The sequence below is a fragment of the Silurus meridionalis genome, chromosome 20, assembly GCF_014805685.1.
Source record: "Silurus meridionalis isolate SWU-2019-XX chromosome 20, ASM1480568v1, whole genome shotgun sequence".
NCBI classification, from domain to species: Eukaryota; Metazoa; Chordata; class Actinopteri; order Siluriformes; family Siluridae; genus Silurus; species Silurus meridionalis.
This window is the reverse complement of record NC_060903.1, coordinates 17,160,537-17,178,205: the sequence shown is the minus strand read 5'-3', so window position 1 is coordinate 17,178,205 and position 17,669 is coordinate 17,160,537. Positions and strand designations below refer to the sequence as shown.

Genomic DNA, 17,669 nt, shown 5'->3' with positions numbered 1-17,669 from the left:
TAATGAATCATTTATTACACAAATATCTGTACTTTCGACTTCGTGACATATTTAATATTTTGTTCTTCTCATTTTCAGCGCATCAACCAGTTTCTTGTCATTGTGCGGCTTTTTCAATCCACTGGTGTATCATTTCCTGGCTCTCACACACCACAGACTAGTTTATGAAGCTCACAATGAGGAGGTAGAAGTTTGGGGTTAACGTGGATGAGACAGAGGGAGTCAGTGATGTAAACATGACTGAGAACAGAGACGTTCCTGATCACCAGCATCTTTTTTCTGCTTGTGTTCTATATGGTGGATTTTCAGTCTGGATACATTCATTAGACAACAAAATGTAAATAGTTTTTGAGAGATGTTTCCTACTTCTCTCTCTCCTTTTTTTTCCCTGCTTCATTTCCTCCATTTTTTCTGCTTCTAACATCAACTTTGAGGACAAAATGTTCACTTGTTGCCTAATAAATAATTTCACCCACTAACAGGTGCCATGATGAAGAGATCATCAGTGTATATATACAGTATATATATTTGCAGCTGCAACGATAATCAGGTTAATTATTTCTATAGATACAATTTATTCACATTCAAGGACTTGTACAGTTGATGCTTCAAGCATAATAGAAAACATATAAATTCATTGTTTTTGGAAGGAATCTTCAGTCATTGCTTTGTCATTGTACATTTTCCACCACAGCAATGTCTTCAAGACCATGCACTCACTGTGATGTTTAGTTCAGCTGGCCTAGAACCAGTTTAATATCAACAACGGGATGTTTAGTATTCCTTATCAAATTAAAAATCAAGTCTGAGTGCTCGGTCTGGCTCCTGCCTCTGGTGTGGTAACGTGCTGCAGGAAGGAAAGTGACGGACCTGAACTAGAAGAACCTAACAAGGGATTTCGTGAATAAATAGCAGATGGACTGTATTTTAGAAAACGAGTAAACAAAGATGCTATCTCTCACTCATACACTCACAACAGGCGTTTATTTCATTCTTCTGCGCGGTCTTCATGTCTAGAAGAATAGAGTGGCATTTTAACACAGCGAGACATGATATGTTATTTGATTTTTATTTCAAAACTATTTCAATTACCAATCTCCAATCTTGGATTTATTTTGTGTACATAAATAGTTTTATTTCTACACATGTATTACGAGCATGCACGTAAACATTCATGAGAATTGTACCAGTTCAAAGAAAATATTGGTCTCACACACACACACACACACACACACACACACACACACACACACACACACACACACACACACACATTCTGGTCCCAAAATTATAAAAGACATTTACAAGTATATAAAAAAATAAAAATGAGTATTTTGAACTGTCTGGACTAATATAGCACAGTAATATATTCCTATAGAATCCAAATCTTACAAAATCTTACTATGCCAACATTTACAGAGAGATCTATAAAATAACATTACAGGCACAAAACACCCAGAGTACACACACACACACACACACACACACACACACACACACACACACACACACACACACATACATACATACATACAGGATAAATACACTGTGATTAAAAATTAAACATTCTTCATGACTGTCAGTGGAACAAATAAGAGGTTGGCAATTAAAATGAAATTAAGGAAGGGTGGCACAAGGAACAAATAGAAAATGCAAAAAAAAGACGGTAGATTGTTTATGCTGTTCTCTTAATAATGAGAGCAAAAAATATGAAATGAAAAGGGCCTATTGCACACCTCTGAGGTCGCCTTACAGGTAATGAAGTGTTTAAAACCTGACAAATGAATTCAGCTGAAATAGGTTGATAGCGCCTGGATGAACAGAAATGTCACCACTCATATCACAGATCCCATCCTGGTAGGTGTGTGTGGGGTGTGTGCATTCTAGAGTTCCACAAGACATAATTCTCACTCTGGAACTTCACAGAGTGCACATCTTCTGTCCGTTCTTTGCATTCTTTAAAATATTTGGACCTCAAAATGTTCCATGACAATGACGTAATTATAAAAGTGGGAAAACCCGCTCTTCCTCCGACGATCCTTCGCAAGGGCTAGCTACCAGAATGATTAAGAACATCAGCATTTACATCATGGATGCGCTAGACCACATGCCTGTTTGACGCCGAGCATCTAAACTCCCCAGCATTCCACTGCCCCCACCCCCCTCAACATTGCAAAGATGGAAATGAGTTCAGCTCTGAGCTCGACCCAGGAGCGTGGGACGGGGAGTTCTCGATTTTTGGATGTGAGGTCATTCTGTCATCTCAAATAGTGGAGAAGTCGTCCGTGTAGCTGGAGACACGCTGTGTGGTGGGGCTGCACTTGGTAAGCATGGTGATCTGGGTGTTGGAGGTGCTGCCGTTGCTGGCCAGAGAAGGCTGGTGGTACTTGGGGTTGGTGCCCAGAAACCTCTGCATGTGCCACTTTCGCTTGATCTCAGCCTGCACCTGAATCACAGTTGGAGACACAGTGGTGAAAAATCTATTTATTACCTTCACTAATATCTTTATTGGAAAAATAAGTAAGATGCTATAATAATATCAGTCCAACATAATAATGTTTTGTTTTATGGAAACAAAAAGGAAATGCACGATTTGCAAGGTAGATTTTTGTGCGGAGATTAATATCCTTTCCCATGTGAATAAAAATTATATCAACAGGAATTTCATTCAAATATAGATGCTTTGCATTAGTTCTAGTTATTCTACAGGCAAGTACAAGTACTTAAGTACCTGAATCCTTATTCTCAAAAATGCCCTGAATCAATATCACAATTAACCTCGCTGAAAATATGCGCGGTGTTACTGTAGTTCACAGAATATCCAGTAGGTGGCGATGATGTATTATTAGTTTTTACTGGGTCGAACTAGAAAATAAAATGAAATATAACAAAATCTATTGCATGTAATCTTTAAGTTTATATGTTTAAAACTGTGTTTAAAATTATAAATAACCCAAAAAATTTAAAAGATATTATTTTATGCATTACCTCTCCGTTCAGGAAACAGTACAGGATAGCGACACAGAAGCCCTGAGGGAAGGAAAAAAGTACATACATGTTTAGAAAAGTCCTGCATTCTTAAGATCATAAAAGTCTTATATTAAAAATGGTAAGATTCAGTGATTCGCTTTGGTGCACCGGCATAAAAGTTAATTTATTCATACATAATTATTATGTGCTATACTATTATTATTTAGAAAGTGACCAATAATTTGTGACCAATATTTTATGTGTATATGTATATGTAGATATGTGCTACGTAAATGTGACGTATCACAACAATATGAAGACCGAGGCGTGTCCTGAGCGTCGCACAGAATAGAGATTAACATGGCAGAGGTAGAGCTGCATCTTCCTGAATACAGTACAGGAAAAGAACATCTGGTTATATTTAATCTTTTTGGGTTTTTTGCTTGTAAAAAGGCCATGCGTTAGAAGTCAGAAGGCTCTTAAGGCTCTTAAGTAAACTGATGATTTGCTGTGTGTCTGAACCAAAGAAATAGAAATGAACTTTCTGCACCATATTGAATTGCAGAGCATCAGATTTTTTCCATTACGTCGCATTGCATCGTATCTATAATGTGTCGTATTGCGAATAATTTTGTTCTATAAAAAGTGCAGGTATGAAGTAGTGAGTAAAGACCAGCTCAGTGCAAACGAGTGTGTTTCAGCATTAAAAACACAGCAAAAGAGAAACAGGTATATTTAATATAAACCGAATAAAAGAATGAAATTCTGATATGCATGATGCTCATACATTTTGAAAGTATGTCAAATATATGTAAATATATGTAAATATATGTAAATATATGTAAACGGAACTCATTGGGTACGGCTCTGGTTTGCTGATGAGAAGTTTATGGGTTAAAGCCCCAGCACATCGTATGTTTTTATACATTTGTATGTTTGTTCTTTACAATGACGGTCTTCAGGACATGCAATTTCGGGCAGTTTTTTATAAAAACAGTACTACTTTTTTACTCAAAGAGCACTTTCACTGTAATCTCTGTGTGTTCTCCATGTTCCCCCTAAAGTCCTTAAAACTGCATTCCTAAAACATACAGCTGGATCAGCGATGTTCCATAACCTTTTACAACGCTTTGGGGAATTCTACTTATTCAAGCCACTCTTACAGATTCAATATAAGTATATTTACTACTAAAGACATGGCCGTATTTCACTCTCCGCATACTTTATTAGACCCTGGAGAAAAAGAGATGAGTTGGGGATGGTGCTTCTTTCTCTTGACAGCCATTTCTGGCTGAAAAACAAACAAGTCTGAATAAAGGGAGGGGGATTGCAGATCCCAGGACATATTCATCACTGCTGTTGCCACTTTATGGATTTTCCTGGCATTTCAGGAATCCGGACCAGATAAACAACAATGAGAGTGAAATAAAGACATTGTGTGTGTAAGAAAGAGAGGAATTTTAAGCTCATACCTGAAAAGAACCCAATATAAGGTCAACCACTAGCCGCATGTAAGACTTCACCTGATGAGGCATGAAGGCAAAGATGATGTAGTTGATTCCAAACAGAGGAATCAAAAGCAAAGTCGATTTCGCCAACCTCCTGCAAATTAGAGCGTAAACTTGAATTCAGACCTTTAAATATTTCCTCAATAGTACCACCAGAAAAAGTTCACACGCATGTGTTTGTCATTTTCTAGTTTTCCCATTCGGATTATTACGTTTACCTGCACGTACGTAGCAAATCTGAAGTTTTCTTGATAAATGGGTCATTTTTGTTGTTACCATTTAAACATGCATTTGGGCAAACAATAAACGATCACAGGTAAAAAAAAAAAAAAAAAAAACAGCATATAATGTATATACAATACATATCCCATATATGATGTACACACATTTTTATATATTGTACTTTTACATATGTTGATATTTATATATGTAGATTCCTTCTTGCACATTTTCAAATTTTACATTTTCATGTCTTAAAATCTAGAACTATCTGTCTGTCTGTCTGTCTGTCTGTCTGTTTACAATTATTGTTGATGTTTCAGGAAATAAATGTACTTTCCTTTAAAGTAAACATACTGTTTTCAGCAAAATATAATAATTTGGTCTACAAGTGAATCAATTTCTCAAAATAATACGCAATAATACTCCTCTGAAGTAAATAAAGATTTGTGGAGTTCACAAAGAGGAGTCTGTGAAAAATGTAATTGTGTCATATATGTATTTAATATCAGTCTAAAATGGCAACCCTTCTTATAGCGCTGTAGATTTGTAGTCTGTTGATAAGTCTGAGGACTGAATACCAACGTGTGCAGCTTCTCACTTAAATCCTCACCAAAACCGAAATCAATACAACGACACACGATTCAACAAGCAACACACGTTGTTTATGTGATGAGACCTTCTCTGGTTCACGTCACGCGGTGCGAAACTTACGAGTACTGGTTCGATTCGTTCCTCCCGATGTCCCTGCAGTTGATTTTCTGACGAAGAATCCGGATGATGCATATGAACAGGATGAAATTTAACTGCAAATACGGACAATTATTGATTATTGATTGGACTTCATCTTCAGCTCTGATTCCAGGCTCTAGTCAGAGTCTACGCAACTCACCAGGATTATTAGCAGACTAGGGGTTTTTATAATCCACCACAGATTGTCATCAATAAAATCCCAACATCTGGAAAAGAACAAAACACAATGTGGTATTTGTTCAATATATTTAGATTTCCCATTCTTTTGGTTTAAACAGGAAGAATGTGTTCTTTCAATAGAGCTTGTTTTCATTTGTTCAAAACTGAAATGCACCGAATTCTTTTCACAACGTTCCTCACAAGGAAGAGTTTTTTTATGTCTGAACTCTTTAATTTTTCTACTGTGGCTTAAGTTTAACAAAAATATCGCTTGTAAAAAAACAAATATAAAAAAATATAATAATAATAAAACAAAAAGGGGCTACAGTACTTTCTTTTTGTAATTAATTAATTAACTATATTATTTATATAAAAAAAGATCGATAGATAGTACCGTAATTTCAGGACTATAAAGCGCACTCATATATAAGCCGCACCCCCTGAATTTGACAAAGATTTTTATTTTAAACATAAATAAGCCGCACCTGTCTATAAGCCTGTGAAGACTGTGAAACTACACTGAAACTAATGAACTTTACACAGGCTTTAACGAAAGAGAGTGTCTGTTACACGGTGTAACGGGTGAAATATGTTGTGGCTCCTTTAAGAGCAGAGCGGCATTTTGAGAACAGCACATCACTGCATTCTTCCAGTATTACTGCATGTGTGCAAGAGCGAGGAATATGTCCTTATTATTTTCTGATGCTCATTTCTAAGTTTCTTTGACTAACCCGTAACACTGTTGCCAAAAAAAATTAAAAAGCACGAGTTTTGGAAACCTGTCTGTGCTTATATGATTTCTGTTGTAACTGGAGTTAGCGAGCTCTCCCTTCACCCAGACTCAACGCGTTACAACGGCTTGTATCTAAACAGTAGCCGACCAAGAAAGTCATTGTTCACTGTCTTCCTCCTTCCTTTCACAACAATTTCTCTCTGCAGTTTATCTTTTGGCATCGTCGTGCGTTTAAAAATCTTCATCGGTGGAAAACTTTTTTCTCCCGATGCCGTGCAGCTCAGAACACAGGTGAGGTGCGTTTTTTCGTTTCCGTTCGGAAATTTCATTGGTCTAATGTTATGGGGTTCATTTTTTTGGCTTGAAGTTTGTGAAACCGGGAAAAACCCAGGAAAAATTCATAAATAAGCCGCTTTGTTGTTTAAGCCGCGGGGTTCAAAACGTGGGGAAAAAGTAGTGGCTTATAGTCCGAAAAATACGGTAACTTAAACAAAAAAACAAACAAATAAATAAGTACATTTTCCGCTTGTATAGGATACTTGTACTAATATACTTGTATAGTACTTTAATATAATTATGCAAGATTCTTTCACGTGCTTTATGTTTTTAGCTTTGTGACGTCATTTTGCCTGTTTTATATAGAAAACAGAAAACACTGATATGAGACTGATGAGTAAGTTTGAAGTGACTGTGTCATGATTTTAGTACAGTGCTTAACTGATGCTTACATCACTTACTACATCACTCATTACATCACTCATTACATCACTCATTACATCACTTTTGCATTAACATCAGATTATTTTGTGCACAACTTAGTGTTTTTCTGCCAAACTTTCCAGTCACTTCCAGGCAGCATGATTCAGAAACTCAATCCTGGACCTGAGTTTCGCTGCTGAGCCACGCTGAACATTAGATCTACCAGATTTACCGAGCGCAGTTAATCCTGTTTTCGATAAATTCCCGAGACTGTTTTACGAGAAGGAGATGGCTGGCCTGTATTTCTGCTGGTCCAGGTGGAATTACTACGTCTGTAGAACGTTAATGAATGCGCAGTATCTGTCTGTTTACTCTAAAAAAAGTATAGCACTAACGTGATTGTTACAATATATATCTCCAAAAATATTAATAAATACACACACACACACACACACACACACACACACACACACAGACATTGGCAATGATTAACAGGAGTTCAGAGCTATTAATAGCTACTGATTGAGATTTACTTTTAAACCAAACTGTCCACTTTCTGCCTAATAATAATGCTAGGTGTTATTGTAACAAGATAATCACGTCACTGGTTCTATGGCTGATCGGTGCATAATTTTGTCAAGAAGAATCAAAATTCTTAAGCAATTACATTTATATTTGAAGAGACCTTTATCCAGAGCAGCTGATGGAAATGCTTTCTAGTCCAAGAATACATTCTCATGCCAGTTCTCTATTTCAGAGATTCCCACCTCTGTTTCGTTTACGGAGCACACGCATCGTTACATACTTCCACATTGTCATCGTTACCATGTACCATGTTTTTGTGTTCCTTTTTTTATTTATTCACATTATGTCTCACTGTTTCATATGTTTAAGGGTCTGTTTATTTATAGGTCTTCACTTCAGCGGTTGTGTGTCTGTATATATATATATATATATATATATATATATATATATATATATATATATATATATATATATATTTTTTTTTTTTTTTTTTTTTAATTTCTATAGCGCTTTTCACAACAGACAGTGTCTCGAAGCAGCTTTACAAAATTTAACAGTTAAGGTGAATGATGTGTATTTATCCCTTATGAGCAGCCGTGGGGACTGTGGCAAGGAACTCCCTTAGATGTAATGAGGAACAAACCTTGAGAGAAACCAGACTCAAGAAGGGGAACCCATCCTCATTTGGGTGATATTAAGAGTGTGATTATGAATCTTTAAACAATGCAGAACACTGGAGAGTGAGAACTAACATGAGCACTGGAATGTAAGATTATAAGTAAAGATCTTATATATATATATATATTAGGGCTGTCAAATTGAACACATTATTAACACGTTAATGTGAATTCATTTTAATGCAGCGCGCATTTCTGTTTGACCTAAAAATACAAATAAATAAATATAAAGGAGAAATTAAAACCTGATATAAAACTCAGATATAAAAAAATTAACTCGACCGAAAAATAATTTTTAATCACTAAATATTTGTTTTACTGACGCTCCAAGTCTCAAATGAAGCCCCAAAATCCGCCATCATGCACAAATCCGGCAATTAAAACCGTCCGTGTGGAAACATAGCAAAAGTTTTGTTGCGTGTCCTGATGATTTACGTCATTTAAAATACCATAATTACTTTAAAATATTTTGTCTTCGTGCTCTATGTTGAGTTTGGTTTCACTTATTTTAAACATACATTTGCATAAAGCATCCGTATTCGTCCATGCGCATGTTGATTCGAGGATTAAACACTTGAAAAGTATTAATTTCAGGTAGGTTTAGAACAGGAAAATGCGTGACTAAGTTGTGTCTAATCTCGTGGTCATCAAAGTGGTTAAGGCTCTGGGTTACTAATCGGAAGGTTGGGGGTTCAAGCCCCAGTATTGCCAATCTGCCACTGTTGGGGCCCTTAAGCAAGGCCCTTAACCGTCAGTGCTCCAGGGGTGCTATATTATAGTTCAGCCAAAGAAAGAATTTCACTGTGCTGTAAAGTCCATGTGACCAGTATAAAGCACCTTTTCTTTCTTTTATTTTTTTTCTATGTTTGTGTTCTGTATACACAAAATAACTCACTGTGATTACCGAGCTGTTTATGTTTCATGCTTCACATTTTTTCCGGTTCTCCATCTTGTTTCTGTTTCCTCGTTTCCTGTCCTCTTTATGCGAATCACCCTTCCTATGCCTTTTCTGATTTTTGCCTGCTGTTTTAAACGCTCTTACCCAGCACCTGTATCTGTACTATCATTTTTTTACATTATGTGTTAAACACTGAATCGTGCTTCATACTAAATTCTTCCTCCTGTGTGAACTAAATGAAAAAAAAAACACACACAGACCTGTCCTTACTATTAATATTTAAATATGACTCTTAAAAAAACACTGAGCCATGTAATTACACAATTATTACAGCACGGCTCATAAAAGTACACTGAGCCATTAAATTACATTAAATATTATAATACGACTCATTAAAATAAACGGAGTCATAAAATCGTGCAATAATCATAATAATAATAATAATAACACTTAATTATAATGAGCAATTATTAATTACTATTGTGTAATTTTACTGTTTATTATTTATTTGTTCCTGTTCTATTCATGAGAAGGACCATTGAAGAGTTTCATTGTGCAATTACAACTTGTAATTACAACTTATTCTCCAATCGAGGCTCTGCGTTAGTGAGCATACTGTAGGATTGTGAGAGACGCTGTTAGATCATTGTAGAAGGTTCGTAATCTTTAACTGGATGCAGTTCTGACTCATTTGTGTGCTATTATAAATAAAAAGCACCTGCAAGATGCGTATAAATGCACACACTGAGATAAATACACAGTCAAAGCTGTGTCTATGTGTGTGTATCAAGTCAAGTCAAGTCAAGTTTATTTCTATAGCGCTTTTCACAACAGACATTGTTTCAAAGCAGCTTTACAGAAATCAACAGTCAAGGTGAACGGTGTGCATTTAATATCAGTGTATCCGTGTAACCGTATGAATTCTGCACTATAATGTCAAACCCGAAACATTGTAGGTGATGCCGCCTTCTTCCAACTCATAAACACTCCGCTTATCTTCGTATTCGGTGTGTTTGGATGCGACATTACTTTTGTGTACACCAAACCCCTGATAATGGAGCGGCCCCGAGGTTGAGTAAGCTTCTCGGGAGCCGTTTGCACGCAACCGTCTGTGAGAAGAAATGTTTGTGTATGTGAAACATATTCTGTGTGGGGTTTATAAAACGGCTCTCGAGGAAGGAAAAAAAAAAAGAGAGGCGCTTACCCGACATCATGCAAGTAGGCTTTAGCAATGCTCCATATGCTGATGAAGACTGCCGGGACTCCTGGGTAGAGAGAAACACACACAAGCAAAAGGTGGTCATTTTAGTGGCAATTTTTTATTTTCTACGCACAAGGCAACCCGGTTCTGGAAACATTTCACTTGATAAATTTGATTTGAATTTGTTTAGCGCTAGGGAGTGAAGATAACTAGACTTGCATATTAATCTTCAAGATATTTCGCAACCATATCTGAAAGGTTCATCGGTTCCACCACACGCTGCCATTTAAATGCTGTGTGTGTGATTCACGCCGGTTATTTCACGAAACTGTTATGACACCGCGATCCAAAAGTATTAATCAGCGTACGTTGTTTTTCTCACAGGACCGGCCGGATCCTCGCTGCTTTTTTTTTCCATACATCAGATCACTGGTCAGTTTAATGGAGATCATTAAGATCTCAAATGTCAAGTTACCCTTTTTTTCACCCTTGTTTTTATTGCACAAGCTGCAATGTTGGGTCAGGCATGATTTTATTTTCGGATAATGAACGGACGCACTCAGACCATGACTTCAAGCTTACATCGCTGTCATTTTGGAAACTTCTTTTATTCCTAACATTCATAATCGGATATTAGTGGCTCTTAAACCACCGTTAGGATAAATTCTCAATTTTGGTCAAAAAATCAATTTTTTATAACAGTAGCTATTGCATTCACAGGGTTTCTTAATCACTTGTGGACCAATAAGGAAGTATTTTTACTTTCTTCAAGTATGTGAGTTTTCGATCTTACAATAAAAGCGATACGACAAAATCGAGAATATTTTAATTTAATAACCTTATGCATATGCATAAATAAGTAAATATTTTGATTTCAATAAAAATGAATATTAAAACGTGCCATCAAGATAGTAATTATGATCTTTTAATAGGCGATATATCTTTTGAAAAGTAGCGCAGAACAAAATAATAAATTCATCTTGTATACCTAAAGATAATAAATACATTTAAAATTATAATAAAATCCCCACAATAATACTAGGAGTCACTCCGGCCCATGAAATTTTCTGTTACAGACCGCCCCGGCCGTAAGGAGAGTAAGGAGAAATTATGTGGCCCTCATAGAAAAATGTTTGGTGACTCCAGATATAAATAATAACCATCACTTGTTTCACAGCCAGTGCAGAAAATAAATGTAACTATAAATGAATAACAAATGTGTATTCTTCTAGGAGTGAATGGTTTGCAAAATGGTAACACGTTATATTGTTGTAGAAAACTGCATGTCAGACTTCTCCACAATTATTTTCCTAAAACACCAAATATGGGGTTCTTTGTTCTCTCCTTGTTTCACAACCAGATGGTTTAAAGTCCATTATGCAGTAATAATTACAGGCCATTTTGCTTAACTCTTGGAAAAAATAAAAAAAAAATAAAAAATCAGATTCTGACTTTAGGCTGAACTTCCAAAGCACAGCTGTTGCAACAAGCTGCTTCATGGTGACCATGTTGTTAACACGAATATCACAACAACTGTAAATCTGCTGCTCTGCGCTCGCTTACTCACCCCAGCCAATTAGGATGTACCACCAGAAGTACTTCCTGTGCGAGAAAAAGGAGACGGCAAGGAGTGCATGTAAGTAGAGGCCCTCCACCAGCAGCCAGAAGAAGCTGGCCATGACGCCATACTGGAAGAACACCACTGCAGCCTTGCATCCTACCTGTAATAAATAAAGGCCATGTTTACTGTGGTTCAAACGCGTGTGTATACAGCACATCGCATTATTATATCATGTATATATATATATATATATATATATATATATATATATATATATATATATATATATATATATAAAGAGGATGCTTTACTTTACATCTGCATTAATTTCAGGAGAGTGTAACTTCTGTATATAAAGAGGAACTTGAGGGGAAGTGAAAGTTCCTCATCAGATAAACATTAAAGTTCTTAAAGTTGAGCTGTTAGACTGGGATCAAAGACGGGGCGATTTAATTTATTAGGAATAACAAATATTAGAAAAAGAGATAGACAAAAAAAAACCAAAACAACAGACACACTTTGAACATGTTACAAGAATTAGGGCTGGGCGATATATCAAAATAGCATATAACGAGTGAAGAATGATACACGCGATACAGTTTTCTGAGATATCGTTGGTAATTTTTATGTTTACTAATTACAAATTTGACAAATGCAATTGATTACTTTTTTTAATCCTCCTGTGTCTTTTTGGACATATCGTCAAACTCAGTTTAGCATTTTTTTTTGTTATATCATAATATACTTTTTGTATCCTAGAATAGTAAGAATTGTGATATAATGTAATATAATTATTGCAAAATGTGAGCCATGTGAGGCTAACACTAACGTCCATCTGTCCTACTCAAAATCATTTTAAAAACGTATCTAAAAAGTGATATCGCGAACACACTGAAACGTGACAAAACATTTATTTAATAATTATAATATATAAATAAATAATACAATGTATAATATTTCTTTTGTCTATTCATTGAATGTATCAATAAATTCATAAGAGATAAACTTATAGACACTAACATATACATTTATATTGTTAAAATAACATATGAATAAATATGAATTCAACTGAATTAACAGGAATTTTATTCTAGCTAAAATGTCACCTGTTAGCTACTGAGGTAATAATAATAAGGTAGCTAAAATATCAGTTCATGGAAAAAAAATGGAATAAAAGAATACCAGAAGTTGCTCATGTATTCTGACTGACTCCTTAAATGACAGTAGTTTATATTCCACATCATAAAGACTAGCCGTCTGCGCTGTCGGAACAGCCACATCAAACCCTGGCACATATTTGTTCAGTTGCTTTAGAATAATGGACTGATCTGGGATCTGCTTCGTCTTTTTAATTCCGTCTGTTTGATCAGCCTTATCGGTTGTTATCAGCATGGCTTGGCATATCAGAAATAGTGCCATAAAGCCTGAGAGCTGTGCGGAACATTTCTAGAGCATTTTAATCAGGCGTGGCGTGTTGACCAGTGTTGGATGAGTGGGTGAGTTGGAGGAACTGGAGTGTTTGCACATCGCCGCTGTGACAGACATGACGTATCCTTCTGGCTGGGCGACGCTTAGAGTGTTTATACAACAGATTACCAACTTAAGCCACTCCATACCACACACACACACACACACACACACACACACACACACACACACACACACACACACACACACACACACACACGACAAAGAAAGGAAGCTGAAGAAAAACCAATTTAAGCATTTTGTAGAATTCAATAAAACTCTCTGATTGTGCTGTCATAGGATGTATAATATACTACAGAGTAGTGCGACATGACCTAATGTGAATATAAGATCTATAAAATCACATCCTGAAATGTTTAATTCCTCATTGATTCTCCAATCGAACATGTTATCTGGCTAGCTTTAATATGATCATGTATTAGGATGAGTGCATTGATTTCCCCACAACCTGCAACTACTATCAGAAAACCAATCAATACTTTCTGATTAGTATCACCTAGCATTTAGCAATGCTATATTATAATCCATAATATCATACAAGAATCAAAGCAAACCAGTTATGGCTGCTGCATAGAAAAAGCAAACACAAGCTCATTACACACCCTGTTTAAGCAGAACATTAGCAACCTCTCCAAATGCTCTGAAGGATCTGGCAAACAACGGGGTTCACAAAAAAGCCCGGTGACTGATTTAACACTGTTTGTTTCAGGAAAAGTTCTCTCATGATCTATAATTGTCAGAGTTTACCTTAGAGAGCAGATACTGGTAATTAAGTGTTGATTTGTGGTATGATGTAAATCAATATGATGGAAATATCAGAGAACATGTCATGTGTCATTGAATTTCACAGCACTAGCTTAGTGTTTGCATCACTCGTAGTTGGTGTGTAGTGAACGCTTTTTCTGAAAAGTTCTTTCCAATTTGGAAAAGAATTAAAAAGGTACCAAATTCCCAAAGAATTTCGTGTAAAAACAACAAAATGTGAAAGTAGCCTTTCAAGATCTTTTCAGAATCATTTCCTTGTCAAAAAAGTGACATTTTCTGTGTCATTTCCTCAATAAAATCCAGCACTAATCTTTGTTTTGTCTGCTCACTGAATTCAATGCATGGTATCAAATATTACACTTTTTACAACTTTTTAAAAACAATTTGTTCTACTAACAGAATTACAACATGAATTTATCAGCAGAGCTACCAAACAAAGGTATCTAGCCGAGTTGTTAGCAGACCTAGCATACATTAGCTTATCCACTGAACAAGTACTACAACAATAACAACACCACCACATGTCAACAAAACTTGTAATTTGTAACTTTAAGTTACTGAGAAACTGATGTGACTGATGTAACATTGCTTATTTCATGCTCCATAGTTGTTAGAATTTACCTCAGAGAGTTGACATACTGGTCATTTAGGGTTGATTTGTGGTATGATGTAATTGAATATGATTCAAGAAGAAACAGGCTTGAGGGGAAGAAAACATCAACGTTATCTTGTTTCTTCATAAAAACCTACAAATGAAAATTTATGGAATTCGTCTTGACAATAGTGGTCTTAGAAGATCTGATCGAAAAGATTAATAACAGTATTGCTTGTACCACCGTGCTTCATGTACTCTACTGATTCCCCCAAAACGTTATTATTTTTACATAAAACTCCATACACATTTAATAAGAATGATTATTATGCATTCCAAAGGAGTCAAAGTTCTTAAAAACTGAAAAAAAGCATTGCAGAATTTATCAAGAATCAATAATTATAAGGGCATGTATATAAAAAGGCATTAAAAATCACTATGAGAGCTAAAAAACAGAAAAAATAACTCTGACGCAGTGCTGTGGGTCTCCAAAGAATGGAGTTTGTCACCCGCAGGCGGATTTCTTTTCATTAGATGTCATTTGTTTGCCATATTTGGAAAGGGCTCCTGAGAGAATATCAGTGAAAAAAGCTCTAAAAGCCTCCCAGCATTGATCCCAGATGAGAAATGGATCTGTGAAAGGCGTGAGTGCGAACCCTTAAGGCTTCACTGCGGGTCTCGAATGTTATAAAACTGTCTCGCACTAGTGAAATTTAAACACATTAGCAGGGTGTAAAGCCACGGGACTAGACGCAGGGGGAAAAAATATCCTCCAGGTCTCAAAAACAAGCCAAGATAACCCCAAAAAAGTACAAATAAAACAGCAGCAGTACCAGTAATGCAGAATACATATACATACACATATATATATATTATATATAATATATTAAATCAAATGTAATGATGAAGTAGGAGAAAACAGTAAACATCAACTCTGAGGTACAAGTTTTACTTGAAATAAAAACACACCTATATTGAGACCTATAAAGACACCTATATAGACACACAAACACGCACACACACACACACACACACGCACACGCGCACACACGCACACACACACACACACACACACACACACACACACACAGTGTTGTTCAGATTTCTGAAGTACATTTTGAATTCCTTACAGAAGGTTTAACAGCTCTGGGAAATAATTTATCCTCATACTATGACCATTAACCCACAGCAGGAGCTCCATTAGAAGCCCAGTAGATCAGTAGTCCTGATATGAAGCACAATAAAAACCCTCAAGTGCTGACTGTAAATGCTGCGATAAAGCGGAAACCAATCTCTCCCAGCTCCCGAAGGACCACAAAGGTGAAGCTGCTGAAGGTCAGATGTTTCCTTTAAACTAAAGGCAGAGATCTTAGAGCGATTAGTAGGAACGGTGCTAGCTTTGTATATGCTCGTTATTGAAAATCTGTGGTATATTAAATCCAAGTTTAGGCTTCATAGCAGACATTTGATGGTGATATATATATATATATATATATATATATATAGTTATTTATTAATGTGGACTAATTGAAAGATGCTATAAAATGATTAGGGTTAGGTTTACCACAAAGTAGGAAAATAATCGAATATACAGACTGAGTTATTGTTACCATCCTGAAGATTAATTCCTACTAAAATTCCTCTTAAACCACAGCAGTTTGCCAGCGATTTCCTGTTTATTAAACACCACAGTGTGGTGTAGATCCATTTATCAAAGCAATGGACTATGTGGAATATCTATGAAACAAGTTTTACATTTTTTATAGCAATACATTTATTTATATTTCTCATTTCATGACTGTCATGATCACAACAACTGCTATTACTCAACAATTAATGCTTTCCTTTGTCAATGTCATGATTAGATTTTGTCAGTGGTGGGCGGTCAGGGCCTGCAAAGTCTTCTCTGCTGGCCTAAACACTATCAGAAGCACTGACCTACATTTACAACCTAAATTCTAATATTTGTTCAATAAAATTGTATTAATTTATTCCCAACAGTTTATTCTCTTCATTTTGTAGTGTTTCTCTTTGCTGCACTGCTTCAGTACGTGTATGTGGAGGGTAGATTTTTTGTCCAATCAGATTTCAGCCTCTATGTGCTGCCATGTCAATCTTATCTGCCCAGGGCCTTCAGAATCTGTAATGCTGGCCTTTTTACCAAAGAAAATATTATTCTTTAACCGATGAGTTTTTAGCCTCACAGAATAGCGTCAGCATTTTCCCGTCCTCTGATTGGTTGGTCAGAGGGAAACTGTTACAGCCAAGTTCGACTTGCAAAACACGTGTGTAGCTCTGCACACATTAATACATCTGAGTTAGACTTTTTAACGCCTATGGAGGAAGAGAAATTGATTTTGTCTCGGACATTCATAAAAATACATTTTCAAGAAAAGCTTGACATCTTGATGCATGTCGGCCAACCCCGAAGCTAGCTAGCGTGTCTCAGCCCGGGAAAGGGTTTGTTCACCACTTCCAGACCAGTGAATACGAGCGGTACCACTGGATTACAGCCTCTGAGGAGCGGTGCACATTATGAGTCTGCATCTCTGGTGAGTAGGTTGTATTTAATTTACATTTTTAATGTTTTTGTCATGTTATTAGACAAATATTGATTCTGGACTGCTCCAGATGTTGTAGGTGCACAGTTGTGGAGGTTTGGAGTCTTGACTGGGTTTCTTGCTTTAGTAAAATAGTTTTCAACTTCCACATGTGAAATACCTCTCTCTCTGTAATGCCACGCGTTGTTATATTGCGTTTTTGTATGTATTGATTGTTTCTATAATTGCGGCGTGATAGTGGTGGTATTAAGAGGTGGATTAAGTCGGATACGTCCCCACTGAAGGCCTAGGTACCAAATGCACGACCCGCCACTGGATTTTGTGCGATTCAGATTATATGCAACATCCTCCATAATAATT

General features: G+C 36.2%; 1 protein-coding gene across 2 annotated transcripts in view; it reads right to left on the bottom strand.

Annotated features, from left to right (window-relative positions):
- Nucleotides 1-1,053: 1,053 nt before the first annotated feature.
- vipr1a (vasoactive intestinal peptide receptor 1a) overlaps nt 1,054-17,669 on the bottom strand; it is a 36,302-nt gene continuing 19,686 nt past the window's right edge. For both annotated transcript variants that reach the window (XM_046877185.1, XM_046877186.1), the window contains exons 7-13: nt 11,910-12,063; nt 10,346-10,406; nt 5,590-5,656; nt 5,412-5,503; nt 4,443-4,572; nt 2,989-3,030; nt 1,054-2,446 (exon numbers count right to left, since the gene is read on the bottom strand). In XM_046877185.1, coding sequence (XP_046733141.1) covers nt 2,264-2,446; nt 2,989-3,030; nt 4,443-4,572; nt 5,412-5,503; nt 5,590-5,656; nt 10,346-10,406; nt 11,910-12,063 — 729 coding nt within the window. In that variant the 3' untranslated portion in view covers nt 1,054-2,263. The remainder of the gene's footprint in view (nt 2,447-2,988; nt 3,031-4,442; nt 4,573-5,411; nt 5,504-5,589; nt 5,657-10,345; nt 10,407-11,909; nt 12,064-17,669) is intronic.